This window comes from Mus caroli, chromosome 7 (genome assembly GCF_900094665.2).
Source record: "Mus caroli chromosome 7, CAROLI_EIJ_v1.1, whole genome shotgun sequence".
In the NCBI taxonomy this organism is placed as follows: Eukaryota; Metazoa; Chordata; class Mammalia; order Rodentia; family Muridae; genus Mus; species Mus caroli.
The window spans coordinates 133,421,496-133,445,530 of NC_034576.1; the positions used below are offsets into that span (position 1 = coordinate 133,421,496).

General features: G+C 42.5%; 1 protein-coding gene across 1 annotated transcript in view; it reads left to right on the forward strand.

The window, feature by feature from the left end:
* The window catches only part of LOC110298270 (putative DMBT1-like protein), a 242,950-nt gene extending 221,630 nt beyond the window's left edge, over positions 1-21,320 (forward strand). The window contains exons 12-24 of the mRNA XM_029480049.1: positions 1,082-1,272; positions 2,224-2,253; positions 6,062-6,103; positions 6,367-6,420; positions 6,961-7,278; positions 9,048-9,437; positions 10,162-10,194; positions 12,471-12,503; positions 13,529-13,682; positions 15,159-15,376; positions 17,123-17,440; positions 18,111-18,137; positions 21,163-21,320. Coding sequence (XP_029335909.1) covers positions 1,082-1,272; positions 2,224-2,253; positions 6,062-6,103; positions 6,367-6,420; positions 6,961-7,278; positions 9,048-9,437; positions 10,162-10,194; positions 12,471-12,503; positions 13,529-13,682; positions 15,159-15,376; positions 17,123-17,440; positions 18,111-18,137; positions 21,163-21,320 — 1,966 coding nt within the window. The remainder of the gene's footprint in view (positions 1-1,081; positions 1,273-2,223; positions 2,254-6,061; positions 6,104-6,366; positions 6,421-6,960; positions 7,279-9,047; positions 9,438-10,161; positions 10,195-12,470; positions 12,504-13,528; positions 13,683-15,158; positions 15,377-17,122; positions 17,441-18,110; positions 18,138-21,162) is intronic.
* Positions 21,321-24,035: the final 2,715 nt, after the last annotated feature.

The following is a 24,035-nucleotide window of genomic DNA, read 5'->3' on the forward strand; positions in this document are numbered from 1 at the left end:
GTATATATAGATAGCTCTTTATTTTTGCTGCTGTCAGAGAGACTGCGAATTCTATAGCTTTTACACTTTCATTATATGTATGAGGAAATATGAATGATGAATGCTTTTTTGTATGTTGGTGAATTTTTCTAAGACATGTTGCTTTATTTTTAATGTAATATTTCATATACTATTTGAAAATTTCAAACATGTATACAACATATTTTGATCATAGTCACGCTTCCACACATTTCTAATTAAAAAGAAATTCACTTTACAGGCTTTGGATAGGAGAGACAAAGAGAGAGGGACACACACACACACACACACACACACACACACACTTCACATGTCCTGGCTATCTGGTGAAAGATACAGAATCTGAGGAAATTTTAGGTTTTAGTATTGTAAATACATAAAAATGAAGTTATTCATGGATAAAAATTATACTGAAAATCACCCCAAGAAACCCCCACATTATTTATCCAACGTGAATCGTGCTTAAGGACGGTTTGGAATGGATAGCTGTTGGGCTGGTGAGAGGGCATAGTCTGCATCGAGCACTGGTGACAGCTACACAAAAGTTCACAGAGCACAGAAACTCTGCAGCTGACAAGGCCAGATGGCTTTCACTAAGCCAATGGGGCAGGTCTATTGCCCACATCCCTATAGACAGGCTAGCTGTCAAAGCTTGTCTCTGTGGGAAGTGGAGGTGGATTTGAACCTAAAGCCCACAAACAACCAAACCCTAGTGCCCATTTTAGACTTTTTCTCTCAAACATCACATAGTGGAATAGCCTTTATTAGCGGTCAGTCCAAGATGGTGAAGTACCCTGTGGTCACAGTAGCTCCCAGGTCTTGAACAGGGGTCTTCTAGAGTCAGGGTTCTTCCTCTTCCATCTGTAAAAAGGCCCCTTTCTTTCAGACAGTAATTTTCAAAGAAAAAAAATACAGGATAAAGTGATCATACTGTGTCTACATCACAGACAGGCTTTGGGCTTGCTCCCATCATTCTTACCTCTATAACATAAAGCAGGATTCACAAAATACCTCCTAGCCTTGTGATGAAGAGATTAAGAGGGATTCATATTTGCTTCCCCAGCCTTGACTGCACCAATGAGTATTTTGAAATCCTGGATGGCCCTCCGTCCTCCACAAAGTCCCTGGGGAAACCCTGCCGTGGGTTGCACATCACCTTCGCATCTCACTCTAGCTCAATGACCCTCGTGTACTTCCGAGGTGAAAACAACATTGGGAAAAACTTCATGGCATATTATTATTTTGAAGCCAAAGGTAAGACGATGGCACAGAGTTACAGCTCTGCACTTCCTTGTGATATGTCATCATTTGTTCTGTGACTTTGAACAAGACACTTGACTGATGGGGAATCTGTTGTGAGGATTCATAAAACAGAAGCTGGGTCATTAGGGAGTCATTTCCAATAATACTTTGTCTCTGTTCCCAGATGGGTGTTTTAGATGGTACAGAGAAAGGGAACATGTCCACTCTAGGACCTCTCTCAGTCTTGTGCACACTAATGAGGAGATCAAGATGTATATACAAGATGAAATTGGAGGGTAAATGGAATATTCTAAGTTAAAGCAAACCAATAAAATATTGTGTGTGCTAGAATGTGCTGCACAGACACACATGTGCACATCGAAAGGGGACAAGAGAAAAGACAGGATCGCTATAGGCTGCAAACACCAAGGAAAACACCAGGGGAATATTCATTTCTAATTTGCCCGTGACATTAGGTAGGCTGTTCATAGAGAAACAACAAGAGAACTCATGAGGAGTAGTTGCAGTGCATGCTGGGAAGGCAGAGACTAAGCTGAGGGTCTCTGTTAAAGCAGAAGATACACAAGTTGGTAAGATCTGTTAAACCAATTGTGAAATCAGTTAAAACAATAACATCCATCTGCTAGAACAGAAAAGCTCCTTGCCTGTGTTATGCTTACACAAACCCTTAGTCATCCCTTTTTACAGAGGGGAAACAGAGGTCTCAGAGGTTCAGTAATTACCTGGGGATCTACTTTACTCTCTACCTATAAATACCAGTGAGTCCTTAAATCTGTTTTGTCTAAGATGGTGTTAAGAACAGTCCCCACTGGTTAGAAAATGATGGGCTAACTCACTGAGCAAGCTGTAAGACAGAGGAGATGCTCTGTACCAAATGATGGGTCATATGTCTTCATAATTGGGATGATATATCTGTTGACTATAGTTTTCTTTTTTTTGCAGACATGACAACAAAGACCCCGTATCTGATCAGTGAGTCACCTCTCATGTCATCACCTGTCATTTTTAGTTCATGTTTCTCCCTCTGCCTCCACTCCTGATGATTTTATTTTAAAGATGGGGTCTTACTAAGCACTTCTGGCTGTCCTGAAACTCACTATATAGACAGGGTGGCCTCAAACTCACAAAGATCTACCTGCCTCTGCTTCCTGAGTGTACCGCCATGCCCAGACTTCCTGGTGATTTACTGTCAACTTTTGCTCCCACGCTCCTGTTTCCTAATTCCTAGTTCAAGTCTCGGATGACAGAGAGGTTCTGTCAGCAGGTTTTCTGCATGAACATAATGCCCAGTCACACTGGAACTAAGTTACATTTACTCAACCACCAGGTCACATTTACTCAACCACCAGGTCACTTTATGTTGATAACTGTCTATTTAATTTCCAAATTCCTTGTTTTTAGCCAAGGTAAGACATACTTAATTAGATATTCCACATCAAAACGTTAATATAGCAGAAGCATATTCATTATTTTTCTTATTTAAAAAAAATTACAAAATACCTGACAAAAGCAACTTAAGGGAGGAAGGTTCATTTTGACTCACAGTTTGAAGTGTAGCCTGCCATGCCTGGGAAGGCATGCAGTGGCTCTAGCTGTGGCAGGTAGAGCTCAAATGGCATCCACACTCAGGAAGCAGAGAAAGGTGAATGCAGGTGTTCATCTCACTTTCTGCTTTTATTCGACGTGGGACCATCACCTGTGAAAAGGCCATGCCACACGTAGGATGCACCTTCTCACTTCAGTCGAAGCTCAATGGCAATGGTCTCACAGATTCTCCCAGAGGTTTGTCTCCTAGAAATAGTAAAGAGCAAAGCAGAAAATGATAAAATAGAAGCAAAGAAAACACTGCAGAGAATCAACAGATCTAAGAGCTGGTTCTTCAAGAAGATAAATAAGATCAATAGGCCCTTGGCTTACTAGCCAAAAGAAAGCAGATTATCCAAATAAATAGAATTAGAAATGAACATGGGACCATCATGACATAGAACAATGAAATTCAGAATAATATAGGGAAATATTTTTTTAAAAACCTATTAAGATTAAAAAAAACTTATATTAAAAAAACCCTCTATTAAGATAAAATTATAAAAGAAATGAACAGGCAGTCCTCTGCTATATATGTGCCAGGGGCCTCAGATCAGCCTATATATGCTGCCTGGTTAGTGGCTCAGTCTCTGGGAGCTCTCAGAGGTCTGGATTAGTTGAAACTGCTGGTCTTCCTCTGGGGTCACCCTACCCTTCAGCTTCTTCAATACTTCCCCTAATTTAACCATAGGGGTCACTGACTCCAGTCCAATGGTTAGGTGTAAGTATCTGTGTCTGTCTCAGTCAGCTAATGGTAGGGCCTCTCAGAGGACAGCCATGTCTGTAAGCTCCTGTCTGTAAGCATCAGTAATAGTGTCAGGTCTTGGTGCCCTCCCACCCCCCATGAAATAGATCCCAAGTTGGGCTGGTCACTGGAGCCTACCTTTCTTTCCTTCAGAGGACTGCCTGGTCTGGTCTCCGTGGGAGAAGATGTCCCTAATCCTTGAGAGACTTGAGGCCCCAGGGAAGGGGGATGCCCAGTGGTGGGGGGAGAGGAGGAGCGCCCTTTTGGAGACAAGGGGGGAGGAAAAATGGGATGAGGAACTGTGGTAGGGAGAGCAGGAGGTGGGCAATGGCTGGAATGTAAATAAATAAAATATTTTTTTTAAAGGTATGAACAAATTTCTAGATTCTTCCAAACTACCAAAGTTAAACCAATAAAAAATCACTAACTTGCAAAGACCCATAGAAATAAGTTGAAATAGTAATAGTGATGATGATGATGATGATGATGATGATGATAGCTTCAAAAATGTCCAGAAGAATTCGACCAAACTTTCTAGATAACTCTATAACCAATACTTTAAAAATCATTAGAAAACTAGGAACAGAAGAATTACTCTAGATCTCCTTCCATGACGCCAGTATTACTTGAAAAAAAAAAAAAAAAGACAGGGGAAAAAGAAAAGAAAAGAAAACTACAGGCCAGTGTCCCCAGGGAACATAAATGTAAAAGTCCTCAGCAAAATACTAGCAAACTGAGTCAAGACACATCTGAAAGATCACCCACCATAATAATATTGGACTTGTCCTAGAGATGCAGGGATGGTTCAGAATGTGTAAGTCATTCATAAATGTGATAAATAAATCATTTAGATGGAATTATAGACAAAAATCACATGATCCTCTCAATTGATGCAGGAAAGACATTTGGCAAAATTTAGTATACCTCACAATAAAAGTTCCAGGAGCAGTAAGACTGAAGGGAGCATACATTAACATAATAAAGGCTACGCATGACAAACCCATTGCCAATATCATACTAAATGGAGAAAACCTTAAAGCAAATTCCTAAAAATCAGGAATGAGGCTGGGATGTACTGGGGGCCAGCCCCAGCGGGGTCTTCTTTCTTTCTGTTCTTAGTTCTTGAGGCATCAGAGGGGGAAGAGCATCAGTGGAGGTTAAGACTTTGTCTTATGAGATATGGGGGTAAGACCTTGCCTTTAGAGATATTTAGGGTTGCTGTATTATTATACAGCAAAGAGTTTACTTATCTAAGTACTAAGAGTTTACTTATCTAAGCTACTTTGCTACTGTAGCTGACCTGCCTGCTGAGTTCTTCTGAGGCTAGAGGTACTTAGCACCTCATCCTAAAACAGCAAGGGATTAAGTAAAGTAGCTTTTGTTCTAACTCCAGGGGAATTCAGTAGCTCTAACTTTCAGCCTGCTAGTTGAAGTCACAGGAAAAAAAAAAAAAAGACACTTTGAAAAGTGAATTTAGCATTTATTTCTAAGTTGTAAAAAGTTTCCTATGAAAACTCTTTAAAATTGGGAGGTGGGGAGTGGGAAAAATCCTTAGCAGAGTAAGGGAAATTCACAAGCCTCTCTTTGTCCTCAGCATCTATACATCTTTCAGAATACATGATCACATAGAGCTAGATTACAGACTGTTGTCAGCTGCTATGTGGGTAATGGGAATTAAACTCAGGTCCTCTGAAAGAACAGCCACTGCTTTTAACCACTGAGACATCTCTCCAGCCCCATATATGTAAATTCTTACATAGTACACACACACACACACACACACACACACACACACACACACACACATATATATATATACACATACATACATATATATACACATACATATATATACATATATGTGCATATATGTGTATATATATCTATATATCTGTGTATATTTATATCTATCTATATGTATATGTATATGTATATGTATATGTATATGTATATGTATATGTATATGTATATGTATATGTATATGTATATGTATATCTCTCTATATATAGATATATCTGTAGATATCTTATATACCAATAACAAACATGCTGAGAAAGAGATCATGGAAACACTTTCTTTTAAAAAGCTTCTAAAAAATATCTAGGAATAAAGCTAGCTGAAGAGGCAGAAATACCTCTACAATGGAAATTGAGTTGAAATTAAGACTAACCATCACAAGAAGCAAGTCAAAAAGTGGGGGATGGTTCCTCCCAGAAAAACAGCGTATGAGTGTTTTCATTTTAGCACAAATGAAGTTATATTTTTGGTGCGGATGCAAAGGGGTCAGCTTCCATGCTGCTGGGCTACATTAGACCCATGTGAAGAGAGGGTTTGGCTTAGGACATTTTTTATTATATAAGTGAGAAGATGAAAGAATCCAGGGGGATCTGGATGTTCAATGAAGGATGGTGCCCTTGACCTCATAAGTCTCCCCTCATCTTGTCCCCACAGCCATCCCCACAGCAACTTCCAAGATGGTAACAGAAAGACCACGTAAGTCTCAGGAGGCACCTATTTGAGTACCAAGTGTTTCTTTCTCTCAGCGCCCATGTCTATATATGTTGTACCTGCTTTGTGGTGTGAAATGCTAGAACTACATACAGTCCATTTGCTTGCAAATAAATCAACTAACTCTATACTAGGACATAGGACCATTGCAGACCCCGACAGCCTTCCAGCTCTCACAACCTGAATAAACAGAGTGTTTTGTTGTTATAGCTGTTATTATTGTCTGGTTTTGCTTTTGTACCTTTCAGAATTCTCAAATACTCCCAGTGGGAACATCTCACCTCTTCCCGTATCCGACTCAGGTATAATTAGCCTTCCCATCACAATCGCTAACTGATTTTTCCAAGTTGGGCAATGAACTAGACAAGCAGAAAAAGAATAAGGCACTTCTGAAGCAGGGGGTGCAGAGGGCCTTAAATAGATAGACATGTTGTTTGCCATGAGTAGATTTCAGGGGAATCCTTCTGATTTTTTTTCTACTTTCAGTTCCTTCACAGATAAGGTTGGCAAGCTAACACCCTGCTGTAACCTTGAGCTATCATAAAAGTGACACTTGAAAACTTCTCACAAAAATAACAAAGTTTTGTACAAGATTCATTTTTTTCTGCATTAAGCTCAAACAGATTTGTGCATGTTTCTGACATAATAGATAGTAATTAGTGGATTTTGTATGCCCTAAATGCTATTGACAACCCCTTTGACTTACACTCCAGCTGGAGACCAGTTGGCTGACTTTAGTAGGTTTTCTTTACCTAATAGAATAGAGGAAAGGGCAGCTCAAACATCTCATGGAAAGGTATCATACTTCCAGATGACAACAGTCACCAAGTCTCTGTCTGCAGGGGACTGGCCAGAGCTGCGGCTGGTGGGTGGCTCCAATCGATGCTCAGGGCGTGTGGAGATCCTCTACCAGGGAGTCTGGGGGACTGTATGTGATGACCTCTGGGACCTGAATGAAGCTGAAGTCATATGCAGACAGCTGGGGTGTGGTCAGGCTGTGTCTGCCCTTGGCAAGGCCTATTTTGGCCCTGGTTCAGGAGATATCTTCCTAGATAACCTCCAGTGTGCTGGGGTGGAGCACTTCCTGGGCCAGTGTGCCCATTCTGGCTGGTCAGACCACAACTGTGGCCACCATGAAGATGCTGGTGTCATCTGCTCAGGTACTCTATCTAAGTTTCTCATTTGGCAGTAATCATTAGCAATGTGTGCTTTGCTGAAATATGCAAAGAATGTATCTAAATTTGGAGGCAGTAGCCTACTGCAGGGAGACCAGGGCTGCATGGGGCTGCCTCTCAGAGCTGCAGTGAACTTCCAGACTGCATCTGTGTAGCATCTACATTTTCAGATCTTCACTTAGGAAACTAGAAGACTGACTGATATTTTTCAGAAAAGAAGTTTTTGACGAAGTACTGTCCTACTAACTAACAAAGAAGTGCACAACTCATTATTCTCCTTAGTCATAATATGGAGGAAATTCACCTGGGAGGTGACTAATTTCAATTGCCTGTGTCTTTTTTATTTTTTTAAATGCCCTGACTCGTGCATGAGTAGTTGTGAGTAAATAGGTTCCCTCTGGAATATCTACAGCCAGCCTTGTCTGACAATGTGATGTCTTTAAGCAAACTGCTACAATTGCAGATGTGACTCCAAAGAGTCAGGCACTGTTAATAGAATGGGTTTGCAGTCCACAGAGCTGCCCACACAGATTAATACATGTTACTAGTGTATAGTGTACCAGTAAATACTCAGGCTCCTGGGAGCAGACACTATCCAAACCACAGCCGTCTACATCTGTCCACTTTCTCACTTTGCTGTAATAAACTAACACCCCAGACAGAAGCTTATTTTAGACCTACTGATAAATTTGTTTTTTTCCTGGTATCATGTTCTTTAAAGGGATTGATAATAGATTAATCAATACAAATGAGAGTATAATTAAACATTATCTTCTGCTATTAAAGCCTGGAGTTCCTCCAAATACCGACCTATTTGTTTTTCCTACTTACAGATGCTGAAAAACCTCTGTCTGATGTTCCAGGTCAGTGGTGTCTTTTATGGGTGGGAGTTAAATATCAGCTGCCTTTGACTTTGTCTTTGGGCTGTTTGGTCTTTCACCTCCAAGTTCACTTCTTTCAGCTGCAAATCTGTTACAGAATGTCATGTCTGGCTGTGATTCTTCTCACTTTTTCATGTGTGATGTGTTGTGTGTGTATGCATGTGTGTTCATATGTGTATCAATCATTTGTAAAGGATTCACATATTACCTAAAAAATAGGCTACATGTTTGGTCATTTTCCTCACTGGCATAACACCAAGAGAAAAGGTATACACCAAAGCAACATGGCTCTTTAGGGCTCCTTGTCTGTACACTTCTCTCTGGTCCAAAGGATGGTTTTTGGTTTTTGGTTTGTTTTTGCCTGTTTGGTTTTGTTGGCTCTTCTACTCACTAGCTCCTTTTCACTTTTCTCTCCTCTCCTCTCCTCTCCTCTCCTCTCCTCTCCTCTCCTCTGAACTCACTCTGTAGACCAGGCTGGCCTCGAACTCAGAAATCCGCATGCCTCTGCCTCCCAAGTGCTGGGACTAAAGGCGTGCGCCACCACTGCCTGGCTTCCTTTTCACATTTCTAAAGGGTGTCATTCAGCATCTCTTCTCTGCCATTATCCTCTAACATCCTGCCTTTGCTTTTGTTGTATTTATCAGATTGTGGAATGGTACATTTTACTGTGTTTATATTTCACAAGTGAATAGACTCAGGTTCCCAGAGGGTCTATGGCTATACAATCCATGGCTAACACAGGAAACAAAAAAGTCTGCTGAAACAAAATTTGCTGCAACCCCCACAAACTGAAACTCAGAAATCCATGATAAACATGAGAGTGGATGAATGCCCAAAGCCCTACCCAGCCTTTCTCTGAATCTAGTACTGCAGGATTCCAGGTGAAGGTATTGGGGTGTGGGGACTCATACCACCTCTCTCTCTCTCTCTCTCCCCCCACCCCAGGAGACTGGCCAGAGCTTCGCCTAGTGGGTGGCTCCAGTCGGTGCTCAGGACGAGTGGAAATCCTCTACCAGGGAGTCTGGGGCACCATATGTGATGACTTGTGGGGTTCAAATGAAGCTGAGGTTGTATGCCGCCAGCTAGAGTGTGGTCAGGCTGTTTCTAGCCTTGGTGAGGCTTACTTTGGCCCAGGCTCTGGAGAAATCTTCCTAGACAACCTTCAGTGTTCTGGAATGGAACATTACCTCGGCCAGTGTCCACATTCAGGATGGTCTGAACATAACTGTGGCCACCATGAGGATGCTGGTGTTATCTGCTCAGGTATTCATTCTCTTCCTATGCAACTAGAGGAATTTGGAAACTATCTTTTTTGGGTGAAAATTTCCAGCCACCCATTTGATTCTTTAAGCAACCCTTCAGGACCAGGTCCTAGGTGCAGACACCTATCCTGTCATGAATAGCACTTGGTGGTTATGGGAAGTCTACGATACCTCTTGGCACCACTCTGGGGCATTGCAGTAAAGATTCCAGGGTCGCTCTCTTAAGAAACTATCACTGAAGCCGGGCATGGTGGCGCACGCCTTTAATCCCAGCACTCGGGAGGCAGAGGCAGGCGGATTTCTGAGTTCGAGGCCAGCCTGGTCTACAAAGTGAGTTCCAGGACAGCCAGAGCTATACAGAGAAACCCTGTCTCGAAAAAACCAAAAAAAAAAAAAAAAAAAAAGAAACTATCACTGAGTAGGTTTGGGAAGGAGCTCTGGAGCCTGTACTTTAAGAGTTCTCCAGGGATTCTGTATAGGGGTGTCACAAGTACCTAGCTCTGCCCACCATGAGACATAACCTACCTAGTGGCTGGTCTAAGTTTTCTAAGCCAAGAACTTACCTTAGATGAGGGTGTCCAATTGGTGGTTCTAGGAGCTAGTTTCTGTACCCAGATAGGCCATGGGTCTGTCCCTCTTACTCACCACCCCCTTCTTATCACCTCATCTTCTATCCTTTGAGGTCCTCAGAGAGAGTGACCTGTTGTTTCTCTTTCTGTATACAGATTCAGATGCCCCTCCTCCACCTATGCCGCCAGGTATGTCCACTGCTCTCCTAGTTAAGGAAAATTCCCCACTCAGGAAGAGCAACTGTGAAAACAGTACTAAATATCTTTTTTTTTAATGCTAAGAGTCAGGCATTCGGAGCTGTTCATACATGTATAGATGGATTCTTCTCAACTTATGATAGAGTTATATCTCAGGAAGCCCAATGTAAAACTACCATAAGTCAAAGAATACATTCCATATAGCTAAGCTTCTGAATGTCCTGGCTCAGCAGCAGCACACTGAGAGCACCTGTCATGCATCCTCGCTATCTGAGGTGCCTGGGAGCTCACTGCTGCGTCCCAGCATCTCAAGGGAGGATCGGACCACATATGTGACCCTAGGAAAACATCCAAATTCAAAATTTGAAGGACAGCTCCTCCTTCATGAAAAGCCATATGTCAAATCTTCACAAATCAGGACCTTCTCCAGCTATTAATTCCCTCTGGGAAAATAGTTTGACTATTTATGTTCTTCAAATAAACAGACTCATAGAAAGTTAGCAAGGGACTTTTTGGCTAATTCAAAGGATATGGGCCGAACTGCCAGTACACTTGACCTCTAGTCACTTGCCATACACACACTGACCCAAGACACCCAGATCAGACAACTCTATAATAAAGATGAGGGGACAGTTTGCTCAGGTAATTTCTCATCACCAAGAAAACTCCTTAAAAGACACATATGCTATGTAGCAGAGGATGACCTAGTCAGTCATCACTGGGAGGAGAGGCCCTTGGTCTTGTGAAGATCATATGCCCCAGTACAGGGGAATGCCAGGGCCAGGAAGCGGGAGTGGGTGGGTTGGAGAACAGGGCAGGGGGAGGGTATAGGGGACTTTCGGGTTAGCATTTGAAATGTAAATGAAGAAAATATCTAATAAAAAAATGAAATGAAAAAAAAAGACATATATGCTATGTTTTCAGAAGGCAGATTTAGGCAAGGTTAAGCAATTTTGATCATTAAGTAAATTAATGGGAGTACCAGTTTTATATTACATATACATTTATAATAATATATAATCATATATAAACGATACTATATAATAATCATATATATGTATTAGAAAATTAGACTAATACAATAAATTCTAGAATGACATTGGAGGTGAATGAAAACATAATTTCTTTTCACTGTAAGCTCTGCACAAAGCATTGGTAGATATGATCCAGGACCTCTCACATTTCTCTCCAGAAGGAGAGACATCTCGTAAGGTTTATCTTGAAGGAAAGTTGGGATTTACCATCTGAATGTGCCTGGGTTATCTCTCCAGTGGCGGAGGGCACACAGGTCACAGGTCACTGAAAGAACCATCTCCCTTGGCATTGGCCTGGAGGAGATCTTGATGAGTGCTGAGTGTCCCAGGCAAGAACAGCTTGTGCTGAGGTCATTACTGAGAAGAGAAGTGTTGTCTAAAGCTACAAGGCCATGATTAAGGCCATGAATAGAAGACACTTTTCAAATTTCTCAAACCAGAGGATGGAACCCAGGGCCTTGTGCTTGCCAGGCAAGCACCCTCCCACTGAGCTAAATCTCCAACAGTAGCTATTCAATGAACTGTTGCCTGTGGTTTGCTCATTTAGTGGGAATTGTACAAAGAAATGAAGAAGGATCCATTCTGGTTATCCATTGTAGCCTCAAAATTTAGTGGTTTAAGACAGAGACATTCCAACACATGCCATGGTTTTGTGTGTCAGGAATTTGGGCAGGGCTCAGCTGGGAGATTCTTCTGCTCCTCAGAGCGTCAAGCTAGGGTCTCAGGGTCATTTGCCTGGGTTCTGGTTTGGAGAGCTCAGAATAGCTTCATATACATCATCAGTGCCTTCATGAGTGCACTGCAAAGGTGAGCCCTCTCCCTTTCCAGGGAGCCTCAGAGCCTCTTCATCCAGTCGCTTCAAGGGGTAGGATGGTGTGAGGTGCTATAAGTAAGTCTCAGACTCAGAAACAGGAAGCATATGTCAATAGTTGGACACAGCATGGCTTCTGCCATATCCTGTTGTTTAAAGCACTTATAGAGCCCACTCAGGTTCAAGGGAGGGAGCCTGCCTAGTCCTCATCTGGTGATAAGGGGCATGTCCAAGTATTACTGGAAGGCTTTGATCTGCCATAGAACTATAGAGAATATTCACTTAGCAGCTTCAGACTCTTCTAAGTTGGCACCAAACTCATTGATGTTTCCAAGGAAACCATTCACCATGTACTAGCTTGTAGATAAGACTAAAGATTTTCCCCCTGGATGTCATTATTATCTTCTTTATTTCCTTTCCAGGTCCTCCTCCAACTTCTCAGGATCCACTAACAGGTAGTCACTTCTTTATGACATGGTAACTCCATGGAGACAAATTCTAGGCAATGCCCAGGGATGTAGTACAACAGAGCCCCTGGCATGGGTGAGGGGCTTACTCCTCTGGTGCCACTCTGTAAATGGTGACTATGTGTTAGGAGGAACATGAGGGAAAGGAGGGCTGTGGGTCTTCCCAGGATAAAGTAGACAAGAAGTCAACAAATTGGTAGATGTCATTCTGCAGTCCATCTGACCCACACTCAGCCTGCCTTGTTTAGGCACAGCCCTGAAGTGGATGCTCAAAGACAGCTGTTTTTCATCTCCTGTCACACATGTGTCCTGACCCTATTGTTATAACCTATAGATGGGATCAATGGAGAATGGAGTAGGGTGACATACAGTTGTCATCCTGTTACTTGAGGGATACAGGCAGGAGGGTTTGAGTTCAAGGGCACCTTTGGCTATATAATAAGACTCTGTCTTTACAGAAAGGACTGGGGAATGGGCTCTGTGGTAGAGAGCACTTGTGCAATATGTGAAATACCTTGGATTTGATTCCAGCTTTCTCCCATCCCAGAATTTAATTAGTGACAGAGGTGTAGGATGTCTAGAATCAGTGTCCAGATCCATCTTAGGAAAGATTAGAAATCTGTGGGAGCCTGGGAGGACTACAAGGTGTCATCGAGGTGAAAAGAAGAAAAATCGAGCAGCTTCATACAGTTTAGGTACAAATGAAGTGCATGGTGCTTTCAAACTCCCTCCAAATAACTGGATGATTTGTTATCTACTTTTAAAGACAACACACTGCCTTGTATACCCATGTAGGGCTATATCATTTCATGCTAACATGACAATGACTGTGGAAGAACTAGATCTTCGTCTTGTTTAACTTTCATAAATTCCCTAATCTACAAGTTCCAGTCTGAACACACTGCGTTAAAATAAGTGACCGTGATGCAGCAAAGTGCTTGCTGTTAACTGAGAGGTGGTCCCAGTCATAGGCACCACATGGCTGCAACATGACATCCTTTTCCTTACTTCAGGAGGAAGTAACTCTTGTGGAGGAGTCATCTCCAGCCTCTCGGGTTCATTTACGAGTCCACGGTACCCAGAAAACTACCCAACAGACATCCAATGCGTGTGGGAGATCCATGTGGAGAAAGGTTTCCGCATAGAACTCATGATTCCGAATCTGAAGTAAGAAACTAGTTTTAAAGAGAGGGTTCGATCTGAATAAGAATATTGGGTTTCCTAGCTGTGGTAAAGACATTTTCTTTACTGATTGGAAAAAAGCAGAGGAGCACAAAACGAAGGAGCATTTCCAAATTCAAGTCTGAATTAATTTTGTAGCAGTATCTAATTTCTCTTCTAGCTAGGAGAATGCAGCAAGTCGTTTATCAATGTTTTGACATAGCTCAGCTTTGGAAATCTGTCTTTTATTTTTTTATTTTTAATCCTATCTGGATCTATTATTTTTATAATTATTTTACTTATTTACATTCCAAATGTTGCCCCCCCTTCTTGGTCCTCCTCCATGAGTTCTTCACCCCATCCCCCCCTTCCCTTTGCTTCTGAGAGGGTGCTGTCCCACCCACCCACCCATCCACTTCTGCCTCACACCACTAGCATCCTCCTTCCCCGAGGCACTAAGTTTCTACAGTATTAAGTGCATCCTTTCCCACTGACCCCTTACAGACAGTCCTCTGCTACACATGTAGTGGGGCCCATGGACCAACCCACGAATGCTCTTTGGTTGATGGCTTAGTCTCTGGGAGCTCTGAGGGTCCCAGGTTAGTTAATACTGTTGTTCTTCCTATGGGGTTGCAATTCCCTTCAGCTCCTTCAGTCCCTTCCCTAATTCTTCTCCACCTATGTTCACATGAAGGTCAAAGGTCATTTCAGGTGTCATTTTTCAGGCACTATCCAACTTGTTTTTCAAGAGAGATTGCTCATTGGCCTTGAGCTCTTAAAGAAGCTAGGCCACCATAACCAGAATTTTCACATGGGTCCTGGGGACTAAACTCAGGTCTACATGTTTAATAACAAGCACTTTACCCACTGAGCTATTGCTATAGATCCTGGGTTATATGCTTCTAGGCTTTGTCATGCTCCGGCATCACTATAGCCTACAAATGTCTTTACCATCCTCATTAGATATGAGGAAAATGAACAAGTGGAAAGTAACTAACTTGCCCATTGACAACAGATGCAGGTGTATATGATGTCAAAGCCCCAGTTCTTCACCAAAAGTTTTCTTCCAGCAAAATCTTTACATGGCCTTTCTTCACTCACATAGTACACACCATGCTGCAATAGAGCAAGATCATGAGATTCCGTGATAAACCAGACTCAGCTAGGCCAAATCATGGTTCCATCAGGACTGTGCCAAGGCTGTTAATTTAGATTTGCTTTAAATCCAAACAAACAGCAATCACAGACTCCTAACATATATTACCTTTGTGGCTGGTCAGAATCACTATAATTTTTAAAATTATGATAAAATTGTATTAGTAAACTTCATATACTACCTAGGCAAAGAAAATAGAGTCCTGATAAAACATTTGAGAAAGACTAATGAATACTTCATGTTCTGAGATTGTCACATTTTGGGGCATTGATACTGAAGATGTTGCTACTGTGTCATTAATACCCAGCTTTCATCCCCACCCCCAGCCTGGAAGATATCCTTGGATGTCCCTATGACTCAATTGAGATCTTCGATGGCCCCAGAATTGCATCACTCTCCATGGGGAAGTTTTGTGCCCCATCAGCTGTGGTATTTTTCTCCTCCTCAGACATCTTGACAGTGGTGTTCCGCAGCGATTATATGACAACAAACACTGGCTTTTATGCTTTCTTCAATGCAATTCCACAAGATGGAAGAGAGTCAGGTAGGAAGCTTCAGGAGATAATAGAGAACAATTTTTAAATCAACACTTCTATCACAAGGCCTGGGTAGATTTTAACCCACACTCCCAAACACACACACACACACACACACACACACACACACACACCTCACCTGCTAGAGGTGCTAGTATCACAAGGAGGTAGATTTTCTCACCATGAGGGTCAGGTTACCAAGCAACAATAAAATAGTAACATGCATCCTGTACAAATGCTGCAAAGGGTAGTTGTAAAAGGCCAGGCAGTTTCAATGGAAAACCAAGCTCAATGAATGGTCTTCAGGCTGCATTTGCTATCACAAGATCTTTGGGAACTGTCCAGAGTTCTGAAACATGGAAGCCTAACACTCCTCAAGATTTTACACACACACACACACACACACACACACACACACACACACACACACACACCTTTACCTGTTGACCCAACTCACATGTAGCATGCCTTACAGATGCACCCTGACTTGAGGCTTGGGGACTCCTGCTATCCTTGGCCTCATAGACAATCATTGCAGAGCTAGGGAGCACTGCCTGTCAGTGGTGAGATTGCTGATGCTTAGATTCCCCCTGCAGGAACTCCAGTAATTCTTTGAGACTGTCAGAAAACCAGATAAGTAGTAAGTTCCTGTCTGAGGTTTGGGTTTGCTTGTCTCCGAGGAAACTCCTTTGTGGGTGTGATCTGTGTATCTTATAAGTGTGCTCTCCCTGATTGATCCTGAGAGCCTCTACGATACACACTTGATAGAAGGATGACTTTAGAAATGAGGAAACAGCTCAGAGAGGTGAAGTTATTGCCATGTAGGGGGCAGTAGAATGAACTTCAACCCCAGTTTCTGTCTTACTCTATAACCCTTGGGCTTTTATGGCTTTTATGGAATCAAGACAACCTCAAAGGTTTGATGACCTTGGTCATGGATGGTACAGCTGCTAGTCTGTCTGTCTGTCTCTCTTTCTCTCTTCCTCTCTTTCTCTCTTCCTCTCTTCCTCTCTTTCTTTCTTTCTTTCTTTCTTTCTTTCTTTCTTTCTTTCTTTCTTTCTNTTCTTTCTTTCTTTCTTTCTTTCTTTCTTTCTTTCTCTCTCTCTCTCTCTCTCTCTCTCTCTCTCTCTCTCTCTCTCTCTCTCTTTCTTTCTTTCTCTTTTCTATTTTTTATTTTGGGGTTTATAATATAATCACAACATCTCTCCCTTTCCTTTCCTCCAACCAAATTCTTCCATATAACTACCCATCCCACTGCTCTCCTCCCAGTTCCCCCCTCACACACTCCCTTCCCCCATTCATCCTCCCCTCTCCTCTGAGAGGGTGCAGGCTCCCCTGGGTATTCCCCCCTCTGACACATCAAGTCTCTGCCAAGCTAGGTGCATCCTCTCCTACTGAGACCAGGCAAGGGAGCCCATTTAAGGGAATGGGATCCACAGACAGGCAACAGCTTTAGGGACAGCTCCTACACCAGTTGTTGGGGGAATCCACATGAAGACCAAGCTGCACATCTGCTACATATGTCTAGGGGTCTTAGGTCCAGTCCATGGATGCTCTTTGGTTGCTGGTTCAGTGTCTGAGAGCCTTCAAGGGGTCAGGCTAGTTGACTTTGTTGGTCCTTCTGTGGAGTTCCTATCCCATTTGGGGTCCCCACTCCTTTCCCCAACTCTTCCATAGAAGTCCTGGAACTCCATCCAATGTCACTTTCTACATAAACTTCTCCATGTTCAAAACTGGAATATTTCTCTGTTTAGAAGAAAGACCAGTGCTGCGGTTGGCAGGCAGCTCTGGACAGTGCTCGGGACGCGTGGAGATCCTCCACCAGGGGGCCTGGGGCACCGTGTGTGATGACCTGTGGGACCTGAATGAAGCTGAGGTTGTGTGCAGACAGCTGGGCTGTGGCCATGCTATTGCTGCTCCTGGAAGTGCCTACTTTGGTCCAGGCTCTGGAAACATCCTTCTGGACAACATTCAGTGTTCAGGAACGGAAAACCACTTTGGCCAGTGTTCCAGCTCTGCCTGGTTAGACCACAACTGTGGCCACCATGAGGATGCTGGCGTTATCTGCTCAGGTATTCTGTCTCCTGTAATGGGTTCTTTCTATGAGGCATCTTAGTGATGTATAGAAGCCACAAACAGAGCAGGGATGTGACTCCATTGAAAATGGCCTTGTTAATTACTTCTCACGTAGCTATAAACATAATATCTAACAGAGGCAACTTACCAAAGGAAGGGTTCGTTTCTGACTCATGGTTCAGGTGTGGTCCACCATGGCAGAGACATCATGGAGGACAGAGCCTGAGGCAGCTGGTCATAGTGAATTGAATCCAGGAAGCAGAGAAAGATGAATGTTGGCACTGAACTTTCTTCTTTTCATTCAGTCTAGGACCCCAGCCCATGCAATGGTGCTACCTACATTTAGAGTGGCTCTTTCCACCTCAGTAGCCTAATCTGGAGACTCCCTAAAGAAGCCCAAAGATTTGCCTCCTAGGTTGTTCTAGACTTGGTAAACTGACAAGGGCAACACTCCTTTAGCAAGAAAGGCAGGAAATGCAGAGCACAACTGGCTTAAAAATAGATGCCCAGGAACACTTTGTTGGCTTTTCCTATTGTCTGTATGTTCTACAGATGTGATACCACCCTCCCAGAGAGACATGCCCATGTTAGAAAAACAGATAACATTTTTCTCTCCATGGAATTTAATTTAAATTCCCTAAACCTATTTATTTCCCATTTATGCAGATGCAGATGTGACTCCTTCACCAACAGGTAAGTCCAACACTAAATTCCATCTCTTTAAAGTTGAGAAATCTGTGTCCTGACTTTGTCACTGGTGGACAGTGACCACAGCAGTGATTTCCAGTTCTGGACACACAATGAAAGCTTCTGAGATTCCCAAGACAGGTTGCATTAGAACCTCCAGAACCACCCCTAGTTGCCAGGAATAGTTGAGCTCTCATGTGATTATAATGTTCAGCAGAAATTTTAAAATCAGTGGTTCTTTATATACCCTGCCCATTAATCCTCTGTGAAATGTGTAGTTGGAAAATATGTATGTGTGTGTGTGTGTGTGTGTGTGTGTGTTTATGTGCATGTCATAAGCTGTGAAATTAAAAATAGGGTGATGGGGGGATGACTTTTTAAAGGGGGCGAGAAATAGAGAGTACGATATTTAGGTAATAAGAGTATAGACCTGGGAACTAACTGGAGAAAGAAGAACCAGGAGGAAGCAGGTGAAGAAGCACAGTGTGGGAAGGGAATAGCAAAAGCTGAATACATTAATGCATATGTACTCTACCTCGACATTCCCAACCACACCTAGTGATTGTTACTATTGTCCACCTACAGTGAAGGCCTCAGTCAAATATAAAGGTTGGGAGCCCATTACATTCTCTGTCTTAGTTGACCAAGGCAACTTATAGAGCAAAGGATTTATTGGGCTAACAAGTGCCAGAGGGTGAGTCCATAATGCCCATCATGGTGGGGAATATGGCAACAGATAAACAGATAGGCTAGGAACGGCACTGGAGCAGTAATGGAGAGTGTATGTCTGATCCACAAATTGGAGGGGAGTATATGTGGTGCTAACTGGAAATGGTGTGGGCTTTTAAAACCTCAAAGCCCACCTCCTGAGTGAAACACTTCCTCTAACAAGGCTTCACCTTCTAATCCTTCCTACACAGTTCCAACAACTGCAGACCTAACACTCAAATATAAGAGCTTATGGGGACCATTTTTATTCAGACCCCAAGAGGGATGGACCACCTATAACCTGATAGAACCCAATAAGATACTTATTGATAGAGCATGCTGTAACTACCTCTGTACAAAAGAAATTTACTTCTGAGATTCTTTAGATTAGAAAAAATTCATTCTGTTGATACCCAACAACACTCTTGACAAAGGACCAGTAATGATAGGCAGCAAGTGGCTAGCATCTATCAATGCTAAACTTCACATTAGGTCTGGCCAAAGAGGAGACCTGGGAGTTAAGGGAGTTCTCAGGCCATCTGATCTGCCTGCTTCAAACGCCCCCACCGAACTTTTTATGTAAAACTCTTGTCCAGCTTTGATATGAAGGCTTGTGCCTAGTATTATTGTAACTTGTTATGCCATGTTCAGTTCATATCCCTAGGAGGCTGGATCTTTTCTGAAGGGAAACAAATGAGTCTGGGAGAGAAGGGAGGTGTGTGTGTGTGTGTGTGTGTGTGTGTGTGTGTGTGTGTGTGTGTGTATGTGTGTGTATATGAGAGAGAGAGAGAGAGAACTGGGAGGAGTGGAGGGTGGGACAGTTGTGATTGTGATCATGATGTAATGTATGAGAGAAGAATAAAACACACACACCACGTGTGTGCATATGAACACACACACAAACACAAAACTCAATCAAATACCAGAATTCCATGGGACAAACTTTCCAAACATATTGCCTTTAGCTCACCATATGGTAGACACTGATAGCACAGAATATTGAAATATATACTGCATACAAAGCCAGCAGGACACCTGCCAGGAGAAAGAAAGGATCTTGACCATGTACCAGCACTCCCCAGTGAGCTTTCTCTTCCCTCAACAAAACACTTGCTCAGCCTACCCATCCCCATATTGGCTGTAAGGATTCCGAATTTTGGCCTCTTGGGTTTTGCTACTTAATGCTTTACACAGTATATGTTCAAAAAGCCAGAGGTGCTTCTTGTCAGCTGAACAATCAAGACAGCCCTTGCCTTGGTGAACCTAGAACTCAACAGAAAGGAAGTCATGTAGCTGGGCATTGTGTATGATTTTTCTGGTCAGAATACAGAGGGAAGGGAACTCTATCCAAGATCAGGAGGGGAAGAGAACTGAGTGTCTGCAAACTATTTGTCCAAACTTCAAAGTAGTAGCCTGCTCATTCATTGGCACTTAGTTCTAAAATGCCTGCGTGATGCTGGCTCTAGTCTGGTTTTCTTGTTTTAGATTTATTGAAACTTCTATTTCTCAATCCCGTACACCATAAGGTACTATCTTTCCTGAAAGTAACATAAACTAGAATGGCATTGTGATAACTCATTCAAACATCATGGAACATCTGTCTGTCCTCTATGACAGGAGGGGGAAAATGGGTGGGATGGAGCCCTCATAAGCAGGTAGGTTGGCTACTCTTCAGTTGAGCTGGCTTTCAGGGCAAGAATTTAGGAAGACCATTAGAGAAGTACATATTCTAGGGGACTAGAGCTCAGGTAGTAAAGCACTGGTCTTACAAATGGAAAGACCTAAGTTTTAGCCCAGGGTCTCACATTAATATATATATATATATATATATAAGCATAGTGCTGTGTGCTTCTAACACCAACATTATAGTGACAAACGGGTGGATTTGGGGGGGGGGGGCTCCTGGGCAAGCCAGCCTAATTTAAGAGACTGTGTCTCAAAACACAAGGTGGGTGGCACCTGAGAAATAACATAAGGTTGGCCTCTGCCTACCCCAAGCACACATATGTACATGCACCTATACAAACATACACACAAAAGTGTATCCTGCATGGTCCCCAAGCACCCTCAATGTACATGTATCTAGTGTCACTTTCAATCATTTTCAGGTCCTGCCTGCCAATTGTATATATTTCATCCTCCCATGCTCCTCTTAGATCTACACATGCCAGTCAAACTGCAGCTATCCTGACCAGCCACACCACTTCCCGCTCTCTGATTCCCACTGTAGAATAATCTGATGCAACTCTAGATTTCACGTCTGGGAAAATGCCAAGTGCATTCCTGAAGATGCCAACTACAACTCTCTCATCTGCTTTCACAGAAGGAAGTCACTCCTGTGGAGGAGTAATTTCAAATCTCTCGGGCTCCTTCTCCAGTCCTTGGTATCCTACTAACTACCCCACGGACACAGAGTGCATCTGGGAGATACATGTGGCTGAGAAGTTCAACATAGAGCTGACCATCCCAAGCCTGAAGTAAGCAGCCTTGCTTTTCCTTCCTCTAGTTTAGTGGCCAGACTAGATTTGAATCTGTGATTCCCCAAGAATATCTTTTCCACAGGGTTTTTTCTTTTTAATAAAAACCCATCCTATAGTCAATTATCTCAGTATCCCACTCATTGAGCTAATGCCTGTAAATGCCCAGTCACCCAGATGTGGAGCTCTAGCTGGGTGGTCCACACTTGAAGACCTTGCCCCTGCTCCATCACACATAACTTTCCTCCTCCTGAAAGATCCAGATTGGGCTTTTCTTGTTCTAGTTGTCTGGTCATCCTTTCTCATGTATTATGTTGCTTTTCCCTTCAAGAATTCTATCAGGGAATTTTCTCCAAAATTAAAGGGTTTTATTCATTTTCCCCATCAAATATCTTGTGCTTCCTACTTCTTTCTCCAGCCATCGTCTGTTTGAAAACACTTACTCACATATTAATGTATATTTACACATATATGTTTATGTGTATACCTTTATATATTGCATATACAGTTGCCCCTTGGTATTCATAGATTGTCTCCAAGATCTCCCCTCAGCAGCCACAGAAGTCTAAATCTCTTATGAAGTATCATAGTATTTATATGTAGCCTTTGTACATTTTCCTGTGTTCTTTAAATCATGCCAGCTTACTGATAACACCCAAGGAATGCAATACAAATGTGAGACAAATGGTCATGCTGTGTTGTTTCTGGTATGGTGACCAAGAGAAGCCCACACATGCTCAGCACAAAGATTTATGTCAAATATTTTTGACTCACGCTTAGTTAAAGCCTCCGGTGCAAAAGGCCAACTACAAAACCATGCATATATTCATATAGGTAACTTCTTAATTAAAAAACACAACGTTTCCAGATGCTATGAAACCATGGTTTTGTCTTCCTACACTGTCACATCCCGGTCATCCCTCTTCCTGACTTTGTCTCTCAGTGTGTCCAGACTTCTGCGTTTCCTTCGGCCTGCATTCATCACCCACAGCAGCCAATGATTCAAGTTCTCCCGTTAAGGTGTAAAAAGTGCAGATGGTGGAATAGTACATGCCACAATCTCAATGTGCCAAGCAGCTGTAACCCCCTAAATCTCCTATAATCTACTTACTTATTAAAGCATAAATTCCTTCTATACTTTTAAAAAGCACACTGATTGTGGAGTAGTTTAATATATTGCCCAGAACAAGGTGAAAGTTGATAATTTTGGAGTTTGAAAGTTTTTAAGTTGAAATATATTGTTATTTACATCTTCTTTCTTGGGCTATAAAATTTTTATTCTTTTATTTTTTTAAAGGCATTTTATTAGATGTTTTCTTCATTTACATTTCAAATGCTATCCCCAAAGCCCCCTATACCCCCCACCCACTCCTGCTTCCTGGCCCTGGCATTCCCCTGTACTGGGGCACATGATTTTCGAAATACCAAGGGTCTCTCCTCCCATTGATGACTGACTAGGCCATCCTTCTCAACTAGAAGTGATTGTAATACCTGCTTCCAAAGCATTTCCTTAGGTCTGGGGTTATTTTTAGGTGTCATAATTGGGGTTGGTTGGGGGACGCTGTCATCTAATGGATGGAGGTGAAGGCTATTAAGTGTCCTGTGATGATCTAGGCAGTTCCCTCCATTCCTCCCAAGAGAAGTTTTCCAGCACCATCGTAGCACAGTGGTGAGGCTCTAAGACTGAGAAACCCTGCCTTTTGCTGAGGCTTGTGTTTCCTTCTGCAATCCCCACAGCACTTTGCTTTATATTTATGTGGTAAAATTGTGTCTATACATGGTGGCTGGGGAGATTGCTCAGTCAGTAAAATGTTGCCCTGGCAAGCAAGAGGATCTAAGTTCAATCCTCAAAGCCTACGTAAAGAAATGCTGAGTATGGCAGGACATATTTGTAACCCCATTGCTGGGGAGGAGGAGCCAGGCTGATCCTTGAGGTCCCAGACAGCGAGAGACCCTCTCTCAAAAGAGATAGATGGGCTTTCTGTTTAAATTTTTTTTCTTCCTAAGCCTTTTTCTTGTTTTTGAAAGTAATAGTTACTCGTTCTGAGAAAAATGGGTCAACTGGGGGCACACTGATGTTTTTAGTTGATTTGGCAAACAAGGACTCAGGAGTTAGGTAACTTACAAGAACTGGTTCAGGAGCTGCACGAAGGAACTACAAGCAAAGTCTGAGCATACAAAAGTAAAAAGAGAAGGGGGTGGAGGACAGTCATTGCCTGGCTGCAGCTGTAGAATTGTCTCATTTGGTTCATCCTGTAGGGAAGCCCCTAGCCATGTAATTATGTTAGCTGTTTCTAGTTAAGCTTGGATTATCTTTCTTTAATACAAAAGTAGCCATTTATTTATTGCTTTTGAGCCACTGGGGATTGAACTCAAAGCCTCAAGCTTATCATGCAAATCCTATACCACTGAGCTGTAATCTCAGCCTCAACACAGTCCCCTACAAGAAATAGCTCCAGCTCAGCTATTTATGTTACAAATAAAGTCAAGGTCCCTCTGGGACTACATGGCTCCTCTGCATGGAATGCTTTGGGCATGGCCTCCTTTTCAGTTTAATACCTACTACGGTTGCTCTGATGACCTTCGACATGCATTGCATGTGTGCTTTTGTTTCTTTGCTTCTTTCTTCCTTTCTTCCTTTCTTCCTTTCTTCCTTTCTTCCTTTCTTCCTTCCTTCCTTCCTTCCTTCCTTTCTTCCTTTCTTCCTTTCTTCCTTTCT